The sequence below is a fragment of the Anabrus simplex genome, chromosome 3 (assembly GCF_040414725.1).
Source record: "Anabrus simplex isolate iqAnaSimp1 chromosome 3, ASM4041472v1, whole genome shotgun sequence".
Classification (NCBI taxonomy): Eukaryota; Metazoa; Arthropoda; class Insecta; order Orthoptera; family Tettigoniidae; genus Anabrus; species Anabrus simplex.
In genome coordinates this window covers 132,308,100-132,330,952 of record NC_090267.1, presented here as the reverse complement: position 1 = coordinate 132,330,952, position 22,853 = coordinate 132,308,100, and the positions used below count along the sequence as shown (strand labels likewise).

Genomic DNA, 22,853 nt, shown 5'->3' with positions numbered 1-22,853 from the left:
AGGTTATTGGTACCGTAATGATGTTATGGTATTGAACGCTAATTTAACTTGGAGCTCAGAATACCTCGGAGGAGCTCGGTATTTTGCGATGTGCGATTCTGTGGTCTTCAAAATGTTATGTGCTTGTGTGGAAATACAGTGTTTTGATAATAGAAGTGTGATACTATTGTGGTGATATGATGTTAATGCGGCAACGTATTTAGTAATTTTCGTAATTGCCTGAATAGATTGTTCTTTAGTATTGTGAATTCGCCGTGCATGACGAGTTATGCGATGTTGTAAGGTGATAATTATGGTAGGATCTTTGAAAGTATTTCGTGGATAAAGAGATGTGATGATTATAGACGTGTCATTAGGATTGCGAATTTTATGATGATGTTATGTGAAGGTCCTGATGATGGTATTGACGGTAGGAATTATGTTGGTCATGCGTGAATTTTGATATTGTCATGATGAATAATTTATTTAGGTACGAGGCCGTATTTTAGAATAATGTTATAGGATGTTGCACTCACGAACACTAGTAGATGGTCATCACATTTATCCTATTTAAATACAAGATTGACCAGAGCACGATATTAAAGGGATGTTTAGGATCTTTGCAAGATAATCGGAAAACGTAACGATATTGAGGTCATGTCGTGAAGGAAATATGATCTTCTATGGTAAGTAAATCATTTCTTTGCTAGTTGGATTTTGTAGATCATTTGAGTTGACGCCTAGTGCTAATGTAGTATTCCAGGTCAAACGTCGCAGTGGTATCCGGAGGCGCAGAATCAACGTAGTTAGACAAGGTTATCGTAGACGTTGCAATGTCACTTGATGTTTTTTTATCTAGGTGCAGTCACCGACGAATGTACGGGAGGATCGAGTCTGTCTTGTAAAGCATGATTTTGATGGATGTCATATTATGTTACGATCCTGTCTTTTCAAACATTTCAATTGCATTTATGGTGATTTTATGAAGTTAGAATAACGGTAATTTTCAAGTTGCTAGATAGACCGATACTGACATATAGTGCGATGATTTTTTAAAGGAGAAATGACGGAATATTATGAGATATTTGGGTAGGAAATAACATTCTGAAGTGGACGATTCTATAATTCCCAGTGATTTATTTTTGAAAAATGCGAGATTGATAACTGATCTTTCCATGTAAGCCTTCAGCAGAGGGGCACTTTGTCTCTTTTGTTTCGATTGACGATGTTGTATTTATTTGTAACAAGAGCTTGAAGTTAGGTATTTATTTTCAATTTAACATAATATTTTCCTTTTATATCCGTTAGTGTTGCCAATAATTTGTTTTTAATGTAGTTGATGCATTTAAAGTTATTTTAAAGTCATTAAACGGGAGATCCTTCCATAAAATAAAACATTTTACGGAGTTATCATTTAAAGTAGCGTAGGAACACTAGGTTAGTTATTTAATTTAGGATAAGATTAAATGTTGGTCAATGTATCTCGTCGAATATGCCAATATCCTCGGTCTCTTAATACTCTATTGAGGAATATTCACGTAATTTAGGCAGAAATGATGATTACATTCCACGTTAAAAGCCACGATGATAACAGTCCACTTATTTAACCTGTGTCCCAACTCGTCGGACTTGCACGTCCCTTGAGTGGAGCCTTCATGGATCTCCGACTGCATTGCTTCGCCGCGGCTTAACCCAACACTGAGATACAAAATTAAAATTTACAACATGGTCACAGGGACTGCTGTCAGGGCACAATATAATCCACAATTTTACAAACCAGAAGATCAATACATCGCTTGAATATGAATAGTTATTTGTCCCCTCACAAATATTAGTATACATGTTTAGTTTCTTTAGAGCAATTTTAAAAGTCAGTACATTTCTGTTCCTGTTCTTCCTTGAACTTCTCTATGCATGAACGCAATAACCCACGTGCTGCTGTAACTAACTACACACAATTCATCAGATGTTTTAAGTTGCACTAACACATCAAAGGTTTTTGGTGATGCAGGGATAGGAAAGGGCTAGGACTGGGAAAGTAGCGACCATGGCCTTAATTTAGGTACATCCCTGTTCCACGTGAGAAAATGGGCAACCACGGCAAGCCATCTTCAGGGCTGCTGGCAGTGGTAAGTGGTTTAGAAAACTAGAAATGTTATTATGATGTATATTCATCATAGGAATGAATATAAGAATATCAGAACAGCAGCATTTTATACTTTGTATGCAAGGGTAGGTTTAAATAAAAAGCTATTTCTTTTCTTGTTAAAAAAAAAAGGCTTCCTGCGATAGCTCAGAATGTTGTGTTGCTGAAAATAAAGGTGAAAAAAACAAAACAAAACCCACCAAAATGTGCTAGAAAAATGGAAGAAAAGGAGTACCCAGGACAGAAACATTGTGCATCATCCCATAAAAGAAGGATCTCTCTGTAATTGTACATGGAAATGTTTAAATACTCTGGTAATCAAGATTTAACAAACTTGGGAGCAAGAAAGCAAGCATGCATGTAGTTTTATATCATTGTTCATATTGTGCTCATAGCCACTGTATCTTCAGTTTTATATAGAATGTGAACTATAAGAAAGCAACATTTTTATTTTTAAATGACTATGTCACTTGCTTGATTTCTGTAGGGAGTGAAATAAACACAAGAAGGTTCTGTACTTCTGGTATTATCAAGTACATATCAAGAAAACATTTGATATCATAACACATAAATTTCCTATTTGCAGTCATACTTTGCTGACTTGTGACAGAGATTTTGCCAACTGTTGGAAATAAAGAAGAGAACTCCTGTTGTATTTGTCCCTGAAGGATAATGTATACCCACACAGCAAGTACAGTAGAAGTCCGCTATAGCGAGTATGGCATATAATGAGAACCCTGTTATAACAACAATTTTTGTCTGTCCCTTCAAAATTCCTATATTAAATTGTGTGTTATCCTTCAGTTACAGCAAGAGCCCTATCACCGATGCATCCTTTATTACGAGCGATTAAGCGTGCATGATTTTTTCCATTATTGATATTTATGCACCCCAGCGATTCTGTTGCGTGCAATCGATCACCTTCGATATAATTTCCTCGCTACGTCCACTAGCGAGCTCTCTCGTCGACATTCGAAGGTAATGTCAGAGTCGATTAGTAATACCCGTCGACTGCTGTTCCGTAAATAAACTCAAAATGAAAGAGAACATGTTTTCGTAATAAATGCATGAACAACATGTGCGATAACAGTTGTTCATTTGTTAAAATAAAGGCTGAATAAACGATCCCTTAATTTTAATGCTAAATACTGCAATTAAGTAAGATGGGATACACCTCAAGATATGGCAGAGTGCATCATTGATTTCGGAGGTTAGTTTATATTTTCTCAGGTCTGGTTAAATTACATAAAGGCTATTTATTATCAAGTAAATTTATAGCAAGAAGGTTATCATTTCTCTACTAGCGCTTGAAGTATGTTTTCATCATGCGTATAGTACAGTTAAGTTAGGATAGGTGATGCTGTTTGAATAAGAAAACTGAAATGTTTGCCACAAAATGCGATCGATCATCTTCGGTACGGTATAGTTTTCTCACTATGCATATTTCAGAGTTTTCTTGTCAACTGCTGTTCTCTAAAGAAAATTCAAAATGAAAGAGGATAATACGTTTTTGTAATAAATGTGTAAATAATGTGGCCGATAGCAAGTGTTAACTAGTTAAAAATAAAGGCTGAAGTAAACGATCTCTAGTCTAGTTAAATTTTTAGCGAGGAGGTAATTATTTCTCTACATGTGTTTGAAATGTTTTCATGATGCATATACGGTTAGATTAGCTGACTTTTCAAAAGGTACAGTCAAAGGTTCCACCTTTACAATACTAAATTTTTGTTTGTTTGTTGTGCAATCAGGATAAAACTCAATTTCTCATACTAGGATTATCCAAAGATATTGAAAGTCAATTAGTCAAACTTTTGGGTTTTCATATTGATGCCAAATTGAACTGGGAAACACACACTGATCATGTTTGTAAAAAAAAATATCACGAGTGGCCTATTTGATATGGAAACTGAGCGATTTAGTTAGCAGTGACTACCTAAGGATGGCATATTTTGGTCTCTTCCAGTCACACGTTACTTATGGACTGTTATTATGGGCGCATTCTTCTTATGTATATAATATTCTTTTAATACATAAAAAGGTTGTCCAAACAATGTGTAGGGCTGGTGCAATTGACCATTGTCGACCTCTCTTCATAAAGCTTAAAATACTGACAATTATACATTTGTGTATTTATATATCTTTGACATATGTTAAAAGCAACATAAAAGAATTCAGTACTAGGGAAAACATTCACCTTCATGATACTCAGGGTAAAGCAGACATTGACATCCCAAATATAAATAACTGCTCACTCATATAAAATCAGTTGTTTAAGATTATTTAATAAATTATCACATTCTGCACGGTCCACTCCTTAAAGTAATTTTATAGGAAACATATATGATTGGTTAAGAGAAAATCCATTTTATAATACCTCTGAATTCTTAGAAATGCATAATGTTAGTATTAAGTTTTAATAAAAGGTATATACTCATTTAGCCTTGGTAATATTAAGTACTAAATTATTATCAATTGATGAAGCCTATTTCATTGTATATGGTCAATGGCAATAAATAAAGATTCTTGATTCTTGATTAGCAATTAACAAATGTTAGCAACTTCTGGCTCGGTGAGGAAAGCAACGGGAAACTACCTCACTCCTAATTTCCTTAGTATGCCTCTTCAGTGACACCTAGGCTGTCTATGATAGCCTTTGGTGGAGCTGTGGAGGATCAAACCAGCCTTCGGGCTGAATACCCAACATACATACATACATACAATGAAGTATTTTGTAATTTGTTAATTGCTAATTAAACAATTTTTTTTTTTTTTTTTTTTAATAGTATTGTAAAGATGGAATATTTGACTGTACCTTTTGAAAGGATACAAACAACAATATGAGCTTTGCAATTAAATTTCCTTTATGCAATACATTAGCCGATGCCGTTTGAAGAAGAAAACTGAAATGTTTGCCACAGAAGCCTCTGGAGTGATACCGTATTTCTCCGAATCCAAGACGACGTTTCTTTCTCAGAATCTCATGTGAAAAATCAAGGCTCGTCTTGCATTCGCAGCCTAACAGTAATTAACACCTAGCAGGGTAACCACGCTGTTCATTTTCACCCCCGCGTGCACGCACACATAACTCGTTGACAATAAACGACCGCTTTTTTATTATACATCTCTAGCCGCGGCAACCGGTTGTACAGTGCCTCTGTGTAACGTCACTGGATCTCGAGAAATAGTGAAGAGAGAATGACGTTCTACTAGCCTCTACAAAAACATTTCTCAAATCTGCAGAATGGCATCAAAACATGCAAGTCTTCAAATTCTTAGAAAGGCCACGGCTCAGTGGCAGAGTTATAATGTGCCTACTGTACTTGACGCTTAGTAAAATTAAGTTTTATAGACAGTAGGAATATTTTCGTGATGGATTGTCGTATTGTAAAGATACGTTTCTCAAACGAAAGGGGTATTCCCGGCAAATTTTCAATGGGTTGTTGTCAATATTATGCCAATTTTCAGTTCATTGTTATTAAACACTCGGAAATGTAGAAGAATTGTGCAGCTGCAAGAAAATACGGTATAGGCTAAAGCCAATATTCGGCGTTAGCATGAAGACAAAGATAACAAAAAAATGTGTACTATACAAAAATAATGCATTCAGCGGCCCGCAACAGGGACGCTTTAAAGAAGTCAAAGATGAAATTATGAGGTACGTGCATGAAAACCTCAAGGGGGAATGGCCATACCACGGCGCAGTAAACTCGTTCATTGACCTTCAACGCCCGCGATTAGGCCTATGCATTGCTAGCAGCTGTTTGAGTTTAAATTTTTGAAGGAAAAACTGGGGGTCGTATTACATTTAGGGTTGTCTTGGATGAAATTAAACATACATTTTCATGTAGTATTGGATTTCGAAAAATAACAAACAAGTAAGCCGTAGTGTGGATATAATCCGTGAAAACGCAAGTTTTGAACAAAACTGATTGCCGTTTCATACTGATTTTAAAGTGTATGGTGGTTTTATCAACTTTTACAAAAATCGGATATAACGACAATCTGCTATTAAAAATTAAATAATTGAACTTCAATTATTTAATTTTTAATGTTAATAATTTCAATACGGAACAATGAAATTTTTATCTTTAAATTACAATCTGCTATAGCGAGTAAATTTTTTGCTGTTATGAATTCTCGCTATAGCGGACTTCTACTGTATATATTTTGTTACTAGTGGTTTAATGTTGCACTAACACATCAAAGGTGATGCATGGGTGGGAAATGGCTAGGACTGGGAAGGTAACAACTATGGCCTTAATTAAAGTACATCCCCCTTCCAGGTATGAAAATGGGCAACCATGGCAAACCATCCTCAGGGCTGCTGGCAGTGGGTTTTGAACCCATTATCTCCAAAATGTAAATTAACAGGAATAAATGAAATGACCCTACAAAGTAATCAGAATGATTCAAAGAGATCACCCTGTCTCAGTTGGTCCAATAACACAAACATTAAACTTCAAAGCTTCCAACGTAAATGACTAACATGTATACCCATGTAAAATTGCAAGAATAGTATTTAAAAAGGAATATCTCAGAATAAAATTCAATGGATATTCCCATTATATCAACAAAATGTTCAGGAAGTAATCACAGATAAGAAGGGATGTACTCTTTCACAAGATGTTACGGTACTCTAACTTGTTTATATAATGGAAGCCACTCTCATATAAATGTTTTGTTTATCTCATTAATAATAAGGCATTACAAACATACATAACCAACTAATAAAGACATATGAATGTATTCTTTGTATATTTGCTTTATTAAACTTCAGTATGTCTATAATATTCTCAATACATCTGAATGAGCTCTGAAAAATGTTGGGTTTCACATTTCTCATTGCAAGAAATACTTATTGATTTCTAGTCTGAATCAGTAGATGCATCTGGAATGTGAGGATCTGCTTGCACTGCTGTCTTAAACACCATCCCCCACATTTTCACGGGACTTCTTAGGATATAGAAGACAGTCCTTCAAAAAAAAAAAAAGCATATCTCTTTTGGATACGGGTAAATGAATAAAAATTTCTAGAGTCTGTTCCTCAGGGCCTCAGCTGTAACATAATTGCTTTCATTAACTTGTGTTGAGCTCTTCTCTTTCATTTATTCCATCCAACCTCCCTTGGTTAACACCTGCTCATTTCCAGTTCCAATGATATTAGGTTTGTGCAACCTAGGAGTATTTGATTTTCACACCTATCATAGCATGCCCTCTCTTTAGCCAGTCCTTTCATTTTTCAATGAGTCAGAACACATCTTCGTTACAAAAAATTTAGTGTTAAAAGAAGTGCCCGTTGAAACTATAATCACCATTACCATATCCTACACTAGAGTGTTTTTAAAATTATTTTACGCCCACATTGGAGCACTTAAATCAATCCACATACATTTAAATCTTAAGAGTATTAGCTACAAATTTGGCTCATGTTTCTTTTTCTGCTCCCAGAACCTCTTCATACTTCCCGACTTGGCTGCCCTTTCTTCGTCAGTTATGGTGTATTGTTTGCGTATAAAAGTTTTTAGTTTAAGTCTCAAGTCTCTGTTTCTCAGGATCCCCTTCTCTTCTCGGTCTTCAATTTGTTGCATTGTCAAGTCTAGCTCATCTAAATCATACTGGACTCCTTTGAACCAATTATTCTTGGTTTTACTTTTCCAAAAGTAGTTGAAAAGATGTTTCAGTACCCTGGTTTCTGGTAGTCTTGATATGTGGCAGAAAATTGCAACCCTCCTTTTATGCATTGTGTCTATTATCAACTCAGTTTCCTAGTATACAACTTCATTAGGTAATAATCACCATTGTCCATCTACTTGGTGTTTTTTTGTTCATGACTGTTCTAAGGATTCTTCTTTCTGTCTTCTGTAATTTATCTGTTGTTCATTTGGTTTTCAAATTGAATAGTGTTTCACTAGCATAGGTTCCTTCAGGTTTAATAACGGAGTTATAGTGTTTGAATTTTGCATTTATCGAGAGAGATTTCTTCTTGTAGGTTGGCCAAGTGATACGCTGTGCTTGTTTCAATTTATTTGTTCTATTTGTTATTATTCAGTGTGATAGTTGGTGTTTCAATCTTGAAGGATGGCATCATTTCCGTCTTTTCAAATAAGATTTGTAGTCCGACTTTTGCTGCTATTTTTTCATGTTCTTCAATTTGGTGTTTATCCTCTTCCACACTATTTGCGAGCAGCACAAGCAATTGAGTTTGATATTTTTGCCAATAATGATGTTTGGTTGGCATTTCTTAGTCCACTCTCGCATGATTTTCTCCAGTGTGCAGTTAAATAGTAATTGTGAGAGACCGTCACCCTGTCGAAGTCCAGTCCGGATTTCAAACGATTCAGACAACTCCCCCTCTGAATTAAATTTTGATTTAGTATTCTTAATGGTAATTTCAATAAGGTTGATAAGTTTCTGGTGTAATCCAAATTCCTTGAGGATTTTAAGTAATGACTCATGATGGATACTGTCATTGCTTTCTTGAAATCAACAAAAGTGATGACTAATTTTTTGTTTCTCACACTTTGATGTTTCATGATCCAACTTAAGACTGATTATTTGATCTGGACAACTTCTTTCAGGTTGAAATACTCTCTGATATTCTCCAAGTTCTTGGTCGAATTGTTCCTGAATTCTTGTCAGGATAATTCTAGACAGGATCTTATATGTGACATCAAGTAAAGAAATCCCCAGGTAATTATTTTGTTTCCAGATCACATCTGGAATTGTAAGTCCTGATCACAATCAGAACAATGATCAATGATCAGTCAACCAAACACTAGAGTTTAATAAATATTCTTATAATAAGAATAGAGATGAGAACAGTACCTGAAGACGTCCTCTCCGTTCTAAGATACCAGATTGTTTACTGATGTAGATGTGCTGATACAAATGAATAAAGGCTATATAGCGGCGAGGGGTGGCCAATTCTCGGGGAACATTTTCGTGAATATTCAGGAATCCATTTATTAGTACTTCGTCAGCTGCTGACCTGTGCCTGCCACTCAGAGGTCTCTTTGACGTACCATCAGCAGACTCTTCAATCCTGGAGAAAAAAAGCAACTAGTAAGTACAGGTAAGTTTAACACTCAAACTGAAGAAGATTTTATAGTTGTTGGTAGGACTCACCCATTCTCAACCATATATTCATTTATCTCAAATCATGAAAGTCTAGATTATGTAACATTTCATCTCAAACTGTGGTGGGGCCAAAGGGCAATACCTAAAATGATGCACTAGATAAGTAAGAAATAAAATATTTCCCTAATGTATTTTAGTCCTGAAGTTAAACAGAAGTATAGTTCCAAATACTGTATGTATTTTTCTCAACCATTATCTTTGCTATTACAAGCTATAAACTTCATATTTGGTCCATATTGTCAAACTTACTGCGCTTTTTAAATTGCAGAAAAGTCCCACCTATACAAGTTTACAATGTTTATCATCAGCTTAAAGCTCAATTATTGTTAAAATTGAAATCAATGCCCCATTATTGGCAAAATATATAAAAAATAAAATATTTTTAAAATGTACTTATATCGATAACTTAAATATTTATAATACATTCACAGAGTTATATCATGTTAAAGAAACATCTTACAAGATTAGAGATGTTATATTTCAAAGGTGGTACATCTTGTAATGTGCAACATAAAGGAATTTCTCTTAATCACGACCAAACACTTAATTTAAAATTTGCACAGGTACTTAGTAAAATAGGGTAAAATTCGTATCACATGTTCATGATACGTAAATAAGAGAATTGAAATTTGAGTTATGTCTAAGGATTATTAATTAACAACCATTGTACAAGTACAGTAGGACAGAAACTGATGTAATATTACTTAACTGATAATTGCTTCATTAACTTTTGTGATAGACATGAAACTATCTAATTCTCTTCTAATTTTGTATTCTAAGTACTGTATTAGTATGACTTTATTTCCATAGTAAAATAATGTGTATATAGTCACAGATGACAATATAAAAGGAATTGGTCTGATATACACTGTACAGATACACTGCCACACTCTCCTAAACATAAGAAGTAAAAAAAAAAAAAAGCTAGGCTGGGTAACTCAGGCGGTAGAGCACTGGCGATCCGAACTGAAATTGGCAGGTTTGATCCCAGCTCAGTCTGGTGGTATTTGAAGGTGCTCAAATAGGTCAGCCTCATGTGAGATCATGTGCGTTTGTTGTCGTGCCTGAAACTAAAACTTTTTGAGAAAGAAGCCTATTAAAGCAGTTTTATTGCTGGACAACACAGGGTCATGCCCAGATGAACAGGAACTAGTATGTGATAGATTTCGTGCTCCCCTCCCCCAACATAGTAAGTTTGATACAACCTATGGATCAGGGCATTTTGGAATGTCTTTAAAAAAAAAAAAAAAAGTCATTGCCTGCTACAATCACTCCTGGAAGCAAAAGAACATGAGGAAAACATTATGAACTTCCACAAAAATATAACCGTGAGGGACATAGTGTATTGGTTTGTAGAATCATGGAACACAGCGAAGCCAGAGACACAAAATCATGGAAAAAGATTTTAGGAAGTACTGTGTCTGCTGACAGTAACTCTGATGACTGCTATGATGATGATGATATACCAAACTTGTCAGATCTAATCTCACAGACACCCAGATGTAAAGATGCTAGTGAAATTGAAGTTACGGAATGGATGAAGAGTGATGAACAGTATGAACTTATGGACACATCAATCACTGAAATGTTGAATGAACCAACAGAAAATAGCGATGAATCCAACAAAACTTCGACCAACTCGAGTGATCAAGTCGAAATTCGAAGGTGTGAGTTTCAACATTCGTGATACCTCTGCACGCTTTTAAAGATGCGAATGCCAGTCCACTTTCTGACAGATTTTAATTTTGTCTTCATTAGTAAGGAATTTCACGACTTTTTCCTTATCCATAACTAGGCTATCACAAGACAAATATGCACCACGCTAGTCAACTTCCCACAATTACGTCCCTAATCCAGATATAGGCTGTCATGTGATAAATATTTGCTACACTTCACTGTACCACTGAACACAATACAAATTTCTAACTTCTGACTGGAATATGAAATACAAGCACAAACAGGCTCACTGTGTTATTCAGTAATCTCGCTGTTAACCGGCAAGCAAAACTGAACACTCCTGAAGCTAACAGCTTGTTCCCCAAAGGTGCAACTTATGTTGTGAAGTTCAGGAATTCAAGACCTTCTCCTGTACGGTACGCACACAACAGTGGTGACAGCTCTTACCTGAGTTGGAAATCATGTTTCCTTCACAAGAGATCACAAATAAAATTTACAGGGCTTAGGAAAAATGTGAACGTACTAAGCAGTAATAGCGAAAATTTGTGGCACGATAACCGAGTTATTTTTATATAGACTTAATGCGATGAGAATTAGGACTTCAAATTCATGATGTGCTAAGCAGGGAAAACATGTTAATGAGGAACTTTACAAATAAAGGAACTTTACAAATAAAAAAGTCTCACACTGTCCTCATTTTCAATACAAAAAAAAAAACATCCATATTAGATGGGATAATGTCTATACAAGTTGCAGTCTATCTAAAGGCCATCTTCAGTAGAAGTTAAAATATTACTTATACAGTGGAGCCTTGAGATCTCGAATCACCTCGGAAGCTAAATTTTATTTCAAGTTATTGAAATTTCGAGATATAGAGAATACCATTTTTGAGCATGAACTGTATAGTACATAACTGAATCATATGTATCTACGGGCTTATACTGAACACATTATTTTTAACAGTAGTTAAAAATATACAAAAAACTATTTTCGGCAATACTTTAATTATAACCCTTATTATAGTAACTTTTTAGAAGACACAATACAGTATATACAGTAGTGAAACAAGAAACATACCTCGGTTAACACCTTTGGAAAAAATCTGTTAGTCTCTTCTGTTTGTTACCGTTAACTTTTCCTCCCTTCACATTGAAACTTCTCGTCAATACCACACAGCCGAGATTCGTAAATGTAGCTTGTCATCCGCAACTTCGGGGATTGGTATTGTATGTGACCAGTAATTAATTCACATTTTGTTTCAGAAAAACTCGATCATTTCTTCCAACAAATGTTTCAACGGGGTTAATAACACCCACTTGACCGTCTTTGGATCCAATTGATTACCGCCCCCACAAGAAGTTCCATTTTCTTTTCTATGACTTTCAGATATATCAACCGTACATATTGTTACGTTCACACGTCTGTTTTAAATAACTGACAGTGATTTTGCTATCTTGGACTCATGCTATGGGAATGGAACAAATATCCCCCTTTGATGATCGTGCTTACACTCAAGGCCATCACAGTCTTAATGATATATAAGAAGAGGATCAATTTTGGTTTTAAACTCTCAAATATTCATGATTAACCACGTTTTAATCTTCAAAAACTGTTAATTCACTGTTTTTTTTATTTTTTAACATACTTTGGTGCAATATTGTTATTTTAGACGTTATAGTATAATATTTTATGAAATCATTGTCCAACATTTTACTCTATAGTTTATAAGATTGGAAAGATTCCGTATCCATTAATTTTTAAGATTGATATAGGCTGATGATGCCCGTAAAAAAAGGGTGAAACATGTATCATTGTACAAGAAATCTGAAAGAAGAAATAACTCTCTCACTACAATCCCTCAATGTCCCTCCATCTGACAATTTGCTGCATCCACGCCTAGAAATAACAGATGCCAGGAAAGTGAGAAGAGTACTGAGAGAAAGGGCATTCAGTGAGTGGTGTAACTTGCAGCAGAAAGGAAGAGGTGTATGTTTGTACAATGAATATACTTCTGCCAACTCCTGGATTCGAGACCATCAAGGCTTATCATGTAATGAATGGCATGAAGCAATTAAAATGACAGCAAACATTTCAGCAGTTAGATCGGTACCAGGAAGATCTCGGAACAATTCCCTTTGTAGGCACTGCCTCAAGGAGATGAAACTCTTGCGCATGTTCTGGGATCTTGTCCTCATGGTGAACTTTTAAGGAATACGCGTCATCATAACATTCGCTTGTTAATTGCGGCAACGCTAAAAGACCATGGGTTCCAGGTATTTGAAGAGGTTCATGGCTTAGCGGATAACGGAAGCCACAGAAGGATTGACATCATTGCTTTCAAGAATAAGAAGAGAGGTTACATCATCGACCCCACAATTCGCTTTGAAAGCCATAAGTCGCAGCCCTCAGATGTTAACCTAGAGAAAAGGAATATTTCCTTACTACAGGGATAAATACTGGATAGAGGAAATCGACATAGTAGGTCTGATGATTGGAGCAAGGGGAACGATTCCTGCTTTTGCCGCTAATTTCTGGAAACAGATGTCTCTGCCAGTTACAGCGTTACGGGAGATTGCCATCATAGCCTTAAGGGGCTCACTGATAATTCTAAGAAATCACTGTTACAATTAGGTTACCTTAAACATTTATCAAGTACAGTATATCTATTTATCTTCTAAAAATAAATGTAAAAGTATACTTTGTCGCAAGGCAGCCTCTGCATGAGAGGAAGTATTTCATAAAATAAAATAAAATATAAATTTTAACCACATGAAATAGTGGATTATATTGTATTGTATTGTACTGTATTGTATTGAACAGGTGGACCTATAAATATTATAATAATATTTGAGATAATTAATTCACACCCGAGAAACAGGGAGGCTTCGCCGATTTTCCGATCATTAGAAGTTTTCGTTTTTCGGTTCCTGTCATTTTAGCTCCCAGCAACACTGTAAACCTTTCTTTACTTGTTAACTGTTCCTCACAAACAATAAATGCCATATTGCACAATTAATGTTGCAGAAAATTCGAGTTACAGAGTTTTTTTGCTTCAGGGGAGGAAATGTTTGTTTCGAGAAATCGAGAAATTTGCGTAAACTAATTTTGAGTAATAGAGAAATACACGTGAAGAATGGGACAAACAGCCAGGAGATTTAAGTTACTTCGAGATACTGAGGTGGAGGTTCAAGATATTGAGGTTCGACTTTATATGCAAACAAATAAAAACACTGAAAATGTATGGAACTAAAAGATAATGTTCATGATTAACATATTAAAAATACATGTGAATACTGAGGTAGAAAAATCCTCTCATCTAAAAACTCTTCTGGTTAACATAAAACTTGCTAATCCTTTTTAAATGTGGAAATCTGTGTTGCATTACGTAATGAGACCGTCAATAAGGCGATAATGAGTGCACGTCATCTGCAATGGGAAAAAAAAGAAGGAATGAACAGGGGAAACAATATATATATATATCGCGTGAAAAGGAAAGGATACAGGCTCAATCAAACTTACTCGTTAGGAGTCTGTCATCTTGAGTAGTACGACCATTTCGTAAGTTATGAATTTCATTATGGTCTGTATTGACAATTGATCACTATCAAAAGCTACAGAAAGGTCAACCTATACAATACCATTAGTTTAATATAGTGTCCTATATCACTGATACTAGTATCGACCCTACATACATTGATCATCTTCAGCCATGATCTAATTGGAAACATATTTACATACAACCAATAATAAAGAATATAATTTAGTAATGTCTGAATTTCAAATCTAAGTCTAAAACATTAAGACTGACTACACATTTAAAATTGAAACCAAAATGACACATCAAAACTGCTTCAGTTGGTGTTGAACCATGTCGTTGTTCTTATAGCAACCAAACGTTCTTGAGTCGATCTGGGATTTGGTGTTCCTTATCTGTATAGTTGAACCATTTGATTTATAAATTATGTCTTGTTGAATAGTAACATGAGTAATGGTTTATATGTAGCTTGAAGGGGAACATTCACAACTTGAATAAGTATTCCTTTTCATCAGATGTAGTGATCTATTGTTTAATTTGGTTTGAAGTGAATGTCCCTATGTTCGTCATAAAATTGTGTGCACTTAGCACCGAGGGAGAGCTGGTATGTGGTTGAAATGGTACATGCAGCTCACCTCCAATGGGGGTGTGCCTGAAAAGAGCTGCACTACCTCAGGATGAGGACACGAGTTTACCTTTACCTTTACCGACACCAACACCAGACTGACTGTTAAGAGGGAGCAGGATAGTGGTACGACTTTGTCGGTCTCATGTCCCTATTGACACTAAGCATGTGTGTACCTAGCAGTGGGCCAGAGCTGATGTGGTTGGGAGAGAAAGCAGAAGGGGGAAGGAGGAGGCATAAGGTATGGGAGGGGGATATTGGGGGAAGGGAGAGTCTAGTTCTGGAATGTCGACGATGAAACTCGTTTTTATTAACAAACTGCCAACAGATGAATAGGACAAAAGTTTCCAGCAAAACACTCTTTTTCTTGTTGATTTCATTTAAGTTGTGTGAGTGATTGTTGTATTGGTCAATATCAATATAAATATTCTCAAGTACACTGACTGACAGAGCAAATGCAACACCAAGAAGGAGTGGTTCGAAAGGGATGAAAGTTGGGGAAAAAACAGAGACGGCACGGACGAATAATTGATGTTTATTTCAAACCGATATGCAGGTTACACAATGCGCACGGCATCGACTCAGTAGGATGTAGGACCACCGCGAGCGGCGATGCACGCAGAAACACGTCGAGGTACAGAGTCAATAAGAGTGCGGATGGTGTCCTGAGGGATGGTTCTCCATTCTCTGTCAACCATTTGCCACAGTTGGTCGTCCGTACGAGGCTGGGGCAGAGTTTGCAAACGGCGTCCAATGAGATCCCACACGTGTTCGATTGGTGAGAGATCCGGAGAGTACGCTGGCCACGGAAGCATCTGTACACCTCGTAGAGCCTGTTGGGAGATGCGAGCAGTGTGTGGGCGGGCATTATCCTGCTGAAACAGAGCATTGGGCAGCCTCTGAAGGTACGGGAGTGCCACCGGCCGCAGCACAAGCTGCATGTAGCGGTGGGCATTTAACGTGCCTTGAATACGCACTAGAGGTGACGTGGAATCATACGCAATAGCGCCCCAAACCATGATGCCGCATTGTCTAGCGGTAGGGCGCTCCACAGTTACTGCCGGATTTGACCTTTCTCCACGCCGACGCCACACTCGTCTGCGGTGACTATCACTGACAGAACAGAAGCGTGACTCATCGGAGAACACGACGTTCCGCCATTCCCTCATCCAAGTCGCTCTAGCCCGACACCATGCCAGGCGTGCACGTCTATGCTGTGGAGTCAATGGTAGTCTTCTGAGCGGACGCCGGGAGTGCAGGCCTCCTTCAACCAATCGACGGTAAATTGTTGCCAGGGTGTCTTGCACATGCTGAAGAATGGCGGTTGACGTGGCGTGCGGGGCTGCCACCGCTTGGCGGCGGATGCGCCGATCCTCGCGTGCTGACGTCACTCGGGCTGCACGTGGACCCCTCGCACGTGCCACATGTCCCTGCGCCAACCATCTTCGCCACAGGCGCTGCACCGTTGACACATCCCTATGGGTATCGGCTGCGATTTGACGAAACGACCAACCTGCCCTTCTCAGCCTGATCACCATACCCCTCGTAAAGTCGTCTGTCTGCTGGAAATGCCTCCGTTGACGGCGGCCTGGCATTCTTAGCTATACACGTGTCCTGTGGCACACGACAACACGTTCTACAATGACTGTCGGCTGAGAAATCACGGTACGAAGTGGGCCATTTGCCAACGCCGTGTCCCATTTATCGTTCGCTACGTGCGCAGCACAACGGCGCATTTCACATCATGAGCATACCTCAGTGACGTCAGTCTACCCTACAAATGGCATAAAGTTCTGACCACTTCTTCTTGTTGTTGCATTTGCTCTGTCAGTCAGTGTATATTGAGTAAGGGACCTTTCTGTTCATAATGTAAAATCTTTAAATCCTGGTCAATTGTTGTATATTTATGATTTAGTTCTTTACACTGTTCGCTCATGGCTGAGTAGCAGTTATACTGCAAGGCATTAAGATGTTTGGTGTATCTTATATTGAAACTACAGCCTGTTTGTCCTACGTATGTTGAAAAACAAGACTGACACTAATATGCATACCCAGAGTTCGTAAATTTGCTGTTGTCATCTACGGTATGGGAATTTAAAACTATTTTAACATTGGTGTGAGTGGTCCTGAAAGCTAATTTTAACTTGGGCTTTTTAAAAATATTAGAAATTGGATATAGGTTATTATTATTAAAGGTAAATGTGATAAACTTCTCTTTAGGGGAGGTTCTTTTTTCCAAGGTGGTCTTAGGTTTACTCTTAAATTTATTAAGAATTTTGTTCATAAAGGCTTTACAGAAATCATATTGCTTTCAGGTATTGTATAAATGGTGTTGATTTCTTTTTTTAATTTCTTATGAGATAGAGGAACAGTAAGTGCTCTGAAAATCATGCTATTAAAAGCTGCCTTCCTCTACATCCCTAGCTGTAGAGAAGTTAGTGAATTGTATTGTGTGAGTGGGCTTCCATTAAATACCGAAAGAAAGGGTTTTATTGTGATCGTGTGTAATAGTTAGATCGAGATAAGTAAGAGAGTTGTTGTTTTCGGATTCTATCATAAACTTTATATTTGGGTCAAATCTATTAAATAATTTGCGTACTGTATTGCTATCTATAGTACAAGAATCTAGGATAAAGAACATATCATCGACGTAGCGTGTCCAGTGTTTGATGCTGTTTATTTTACCTATGACATGAGTGTGTTCAAAAAAATCAATGTAAATGTCAGCAAGGATTCCTGAGGCCGGTGACCCCACTATTTTTTCCAGGCCCCACTATTTTTTCCAGGCTACCGAGCTCAATAGCTGCAGTCGCTTAAGTGCGGCCAGTATCCAGTATTCGGGAGATAGTAGGTTCGAACCCCACTGTCGGCAGCCCTGAAAATGGTTTTCCGTGGTTTCCCATTTTCACACCAGGCAAATGCTGGGACTGTACCTTAATTAAGGCCACGGCCACTTCCTTCCCACTCCTAGCCCTTTCCTGTCCCATCGTTGCCGTAAGACCTATCTGTGTCGGTGTGACGTAAAACAACTAGAAAAAAAAAATCCAGGCTAATACATCAGTTAAAAATTCCTTAGAACTTTGTAATAGAATTAAAGACCTTATTTTACCAAAACATTATACACTTCACTCTTTTGATATTGTTAATATGTATGCTAATGTACCTATTAACAAAACAATCAAATTAGTAAAAACTAATCTTTCCAAATTTAGTAAACTGGGTGTAGGTGAGATAGACAAGTTTATCCAGATCCTTAAATTAACATTAAATACTAATTTCTTCACTGTCAATAATACTGTATACCAACAGAAGGGTCTATGTATGGGGTCACTGGCTGCGGGAATCCTTGCTGACATTTACAATGATTTTTTTGAACACACTCATATCATAGGTAAAATAAATGGCATCAAACATTGGACATTCTACATCAATGACACTTTCAATATCCTAGATTTTCGTACTATAGATAGCAATATAGTACTCGAATTACTTAATAGTTTTGACCCACATATAAAGTTTACGATAAAGTCCTAAAACAACAATTCTCTTAATTATCTCAATCTAACTATTGCACACAATCACAATAAAACCCTTTCTTTTGGTATTTACAGGAAGCCCACTCACACAATTAACACAATTCACCAAACTTCTCTACAAGTGGGGATGCAGAAGGAGGCAGCTTTTAATAGCATGAACTTCAGAGCACTTACTATTCCTCTATCTCATAAGAATTTAAAAAAATAAATCAACACCATTCATACAATAGCTGAAAGTAATGGTTTCAATAAAGCCTTCGTGAACAAAATTCTTAATAAATTTAAGAGTAAACCTAAGACCACCTTGGAAATAGAAACTCCCCCTAAAGAGTTCACCACATTTATCTTTAATAATAACATATATCCAATTTCTAATATTTTTAAAAAGCACAAGTTGAAAACAGCTCTTAGGACCACTCACACCAATGCTAAAATAGCTTTTAATTCCCATACCACCAATGACAACAGTAAATTTACAAACTCTGGGGTATACAAATTAAAGCATCAGTCTTGTTTTTCAACGTATGTAGGATAAACAGGTCGTAGTTTCAATATAAGACACACCGAACATCTTAATGCCTTGAAGTGAAACTGCTACTCAGCCATGAGTGAACATTGTAAAGAACTAAATCATAAATATACAACAATTTACCAGGATTTAAAGATTTTACATTGTGAGCAGAAAGGTCTCTTACTCAATATACTTGAGAATACAGTATTTATATTGATATTGACCAATACAACAATTACTCACACAACTTAAATTAAATCAATGAGAAGAAGAATGTTTTGATGGTAACTTTTATCCCATTCATCTGTCAGTAGTTTGTTAATAAAACCAAGTTTCATCGTCGACATTCCAGAACTAGACCCGCCCTTCCCCCAATATCCCCCTTTGCGTACCTTACACCTCCTTCTTCCCTCTTCCACTTCCCCTCCCAAACACATCAGCTCTGGCCCGTTGCTAAGTACACATACATTTAGTGTCAATACCAACATGAGACCGACAAGATCGTACAACTCTAATGAGTAAGTTTGATTGAGCCTATATCCTTCCCTTTCACACAATTTTTTTTTTTTTTTGTTTCACCCGTTCCTTCCTCCTTTTTTTCCCATTGCAGGTGATGTGCATCATTATCCCCTTATTGACTGTCTCACTACATCATGCAACACAGATTTCCACTTTTAAAGAGGATTAGCAGGTTTTATGTTAACCAGAAGTTTTTAGATGAGAGGATTTTTCTACCTCAAAATTCACATGTATTTTTAATATGTTAATCATGAACATTATCTTTTAATTCCACACATTTTTCAGTGTTGTTATTTGTTTGTATATATATGTAATATTTTAGCTTCTACTGAAGATGGCCTTTAGATAGACTGAAGCATTTTTGCATTGTTGGATGTGCTTGAGAACGGTTGGCTGTTGAGAGAGCTCTTGCATTATTGTAGTGATAAAGTAGTGAAAACCTATTGAAATAGCTAAATTTTGTGTATATCTGATTCATTTAGTGCTGTTTATATAGTGGTGTTTAGTGCTTGTTGGTAGAAATTGGGAGTAGTGATATTTATTTAAATTTTGTAACAAGTAATTCAGTTGGTCTTCAGTAAATTACGTTTTCTAGGTTAAGTAGGCTAGCTAGGTGTACCTTGTTTCGAATTTAGGTTTAGGAAATACTTTAGGTAATATTATTAACTTTAAAAATATTTGTAAATATCTGTATGTTCGTTGGTTATACTTACAAAGGCAGATTATCATAAGGAATAGTACCGTAACTTATGCAGCAACTTCTCCGGTATTTCGTATAGATATCCGTTCAAACTATCACGAAGGTAACAATTTACTACATTAAAAAACACGATACGCCTGTAAACTTCCATTTAAAAAGAAGTTAAAGAGATTACACGGTATAGTTAACAGTCGTATTGTTATTGATTATTGTCGCTCCTCATATTGAAATATTGCATTGTTGGCTACAGTCGTGAACAAAGGGTGTAGTGTAGTCAAGTAAATATAAATAAAAATCAGCTGACCTTGTATTCCATTCATTTGTACTTCTGAGTAGGTAGTTAAAGTATCCATAATTTATATTTCGCTCCCTCAATCTTTCAGTATTTATGAGCGGTTAGCTAATAATAATAAAGTTCATATATCCCAGTAATTGCAGTTCAAGTACCTGGAGTAGTAGTTTTGATAAAAATATTTGAGAAATTACTGTAGACAACCGCGTATTTTTCAGTAGGCCTAATTAAGGACACTTTTATTCTCCGTCCCGTGGAGTAGGGAAAATAATAGTAATCCACCAGCTGTAATAATCACATAACCACATTTCAGTAGAATTGTAGTGAAGATAAGGTATAATATATTAGATAGTATCTTGCCAGTTATATTTGTGTTTTTCTTCGTGTACGGCAATCCTTTCGATACTTAAGCATTTAACCAAACGCAGTGTAGTGTAGTGTAGTGTAGATACATTGTAGTATAGATACAGTGTATTTAGATAGTGCCGTATCCTGCCTGCTATATTCGTGTGTTATTTTTCGGTGTATCTATTAGACCGTAATACTAATAATAATTTGTCTAAGCATTTAGCTTCGTTGGTAATCTTTGAGTACAGTAGTTCTTGCAAATTTCATTTCTGTTGTGCTTAGTTTAGTGACATATGGTTCGGTACCGGTATCGTAATTAGGATACGTCTGAAAGTAGTTTAAAATTACTGTAGTGTACTGTACAGTAGTATACGAGTAATATCCTATTAGAATTTAGTGTGATTATTTTATTATTGTAAAATATTTGTGTAGTACTGGTGTAGTAGAGGTATCCGTAGAAACTTTTACTAAAATACTGTTGTTGTAATTAGAATAGACTTAATTGCAGTTTGGAACTGTGTAGTTCTTGTGTAGGCTATTACTTTCGATATTCAGTAATTAACAGCAGTTTTTATCCTGTCAGGGGTTGTAGGATATAAAAAAAAAAAAAATAGAGCACGACTAAGTAATATTATAGTGTAGTCTTATATTAATTACCTTATTGTTGTGTACTATCCCAGACAATATATCCCTCCGTTCATTTATTTTTTGCAAATAAGTTATTTTATTTTTAATTTCTTTTTCCCCGTAAAGAATGGCTAAGGAGCGCGAGTGTACTTACTGTGGGTGTAGCGAGGCATTGAGGGGTATGAGGGAGGAGTTGGAAAGTTTGAGGGAGATAATTAGGATTCTCACAGAAGACAGGAAGGAAGATAGGACTCCCTCAAACAATGTACAGGTTACAGTAGGTGTACAAGCGGGAGGGGAAGGAAAGGGAGGAGTTGTAGAAGACAGGTGGTCTAATGTTCTAAGGGGAAGGAGATTGCAGGCTAAGGGCTCTATTCAGGATCAGAATTCAGGACAGGTGTCTGTGCGAAATCGGTACGAGTCACTCTAGGTAGAACAACAGAGGGAAGAAGAGGGACAGGGAACTGTTTGTGAGATGTGTGGAAGTAGGAGGAAGGGAAAAGGTAGGAAAGGAAAACGTAGAGTAGAGGATAGGAAAAGACAGGTGGAACAGGGTCATGGGAAGGAGAAAAGGGAGGAGGAAGTAGCTTCTGCAGCTATCAGGAAAGATAGGGCTGACCAGGAGGGGAGGGGATCAAATGAGGTGGGTAGGGTTGAGGCTCTGGTCATGGGGGATTCCATCGTTAGACACGTGGGGAAGGTGTGTGGAGGAAAGGGTACCAGGGTAGAGTGTTATCCAGAAATTAGGTTGAGGCAGATGTTGAGGAAAGTAGAAGAGAGGGAGGAGGGGAAGGAGAAGGTGGTAGTGTTTCACTTTACAACAAACAACGTAAGGCAAGCTGATATAAGTACCAACATAGTTGGAGATGTGTGGGATCTGGTAAATGCAGCACGGGTGAAGTTTAAGAAAGCAGAGATTGTTATTAGTGGAATACTGTGTAGAAGGGATACTGACTGGAGGGTGATTGGGGATTTAAATGAGACTATGGAGTGGGTATGTGGGAAACTGGGAGTGAAATTTCTAGATCCTAATGGGTGGGTAGGAGATAGGGATCTGCGCTCAGATGGCCTTCATTTAAACCGCAGTGGTACGTATAAGTTAGGAAATTTGTTTGGAAGGGTAATAGGGAGGTACATTCAGGGAAACGGGATGGCCTAGGGAGCGGTGATAAGGGAACAGGGAACTGGAAATCAAGTAGGGATGACATAAAATTGTTAGTG

General features: G+C 36.9%; 1 protein-coding gene across 1 annotated transcript in view; it reads right to left on the bottom strand.

Annotated features, from left to right (window-relative positions):
• btv (beethoven) overlaps positions 1-22,853 on the bottom strand; it is a 594,436-nt gene that overhangs the window by 140,195 nt on the left and 431,388 nt on the right. Inside the window, exon 52 of the mRNA XM_068226811.1 lies at positions 8,951-9,167. Within this exon, the coding sequence (XP_068082912.1) occupies positions 8,951-9,167 (217 nt within the window). The remainder of the gene's footprint in view (positions 1-8,950; positions 9,168-22,853) is intronic.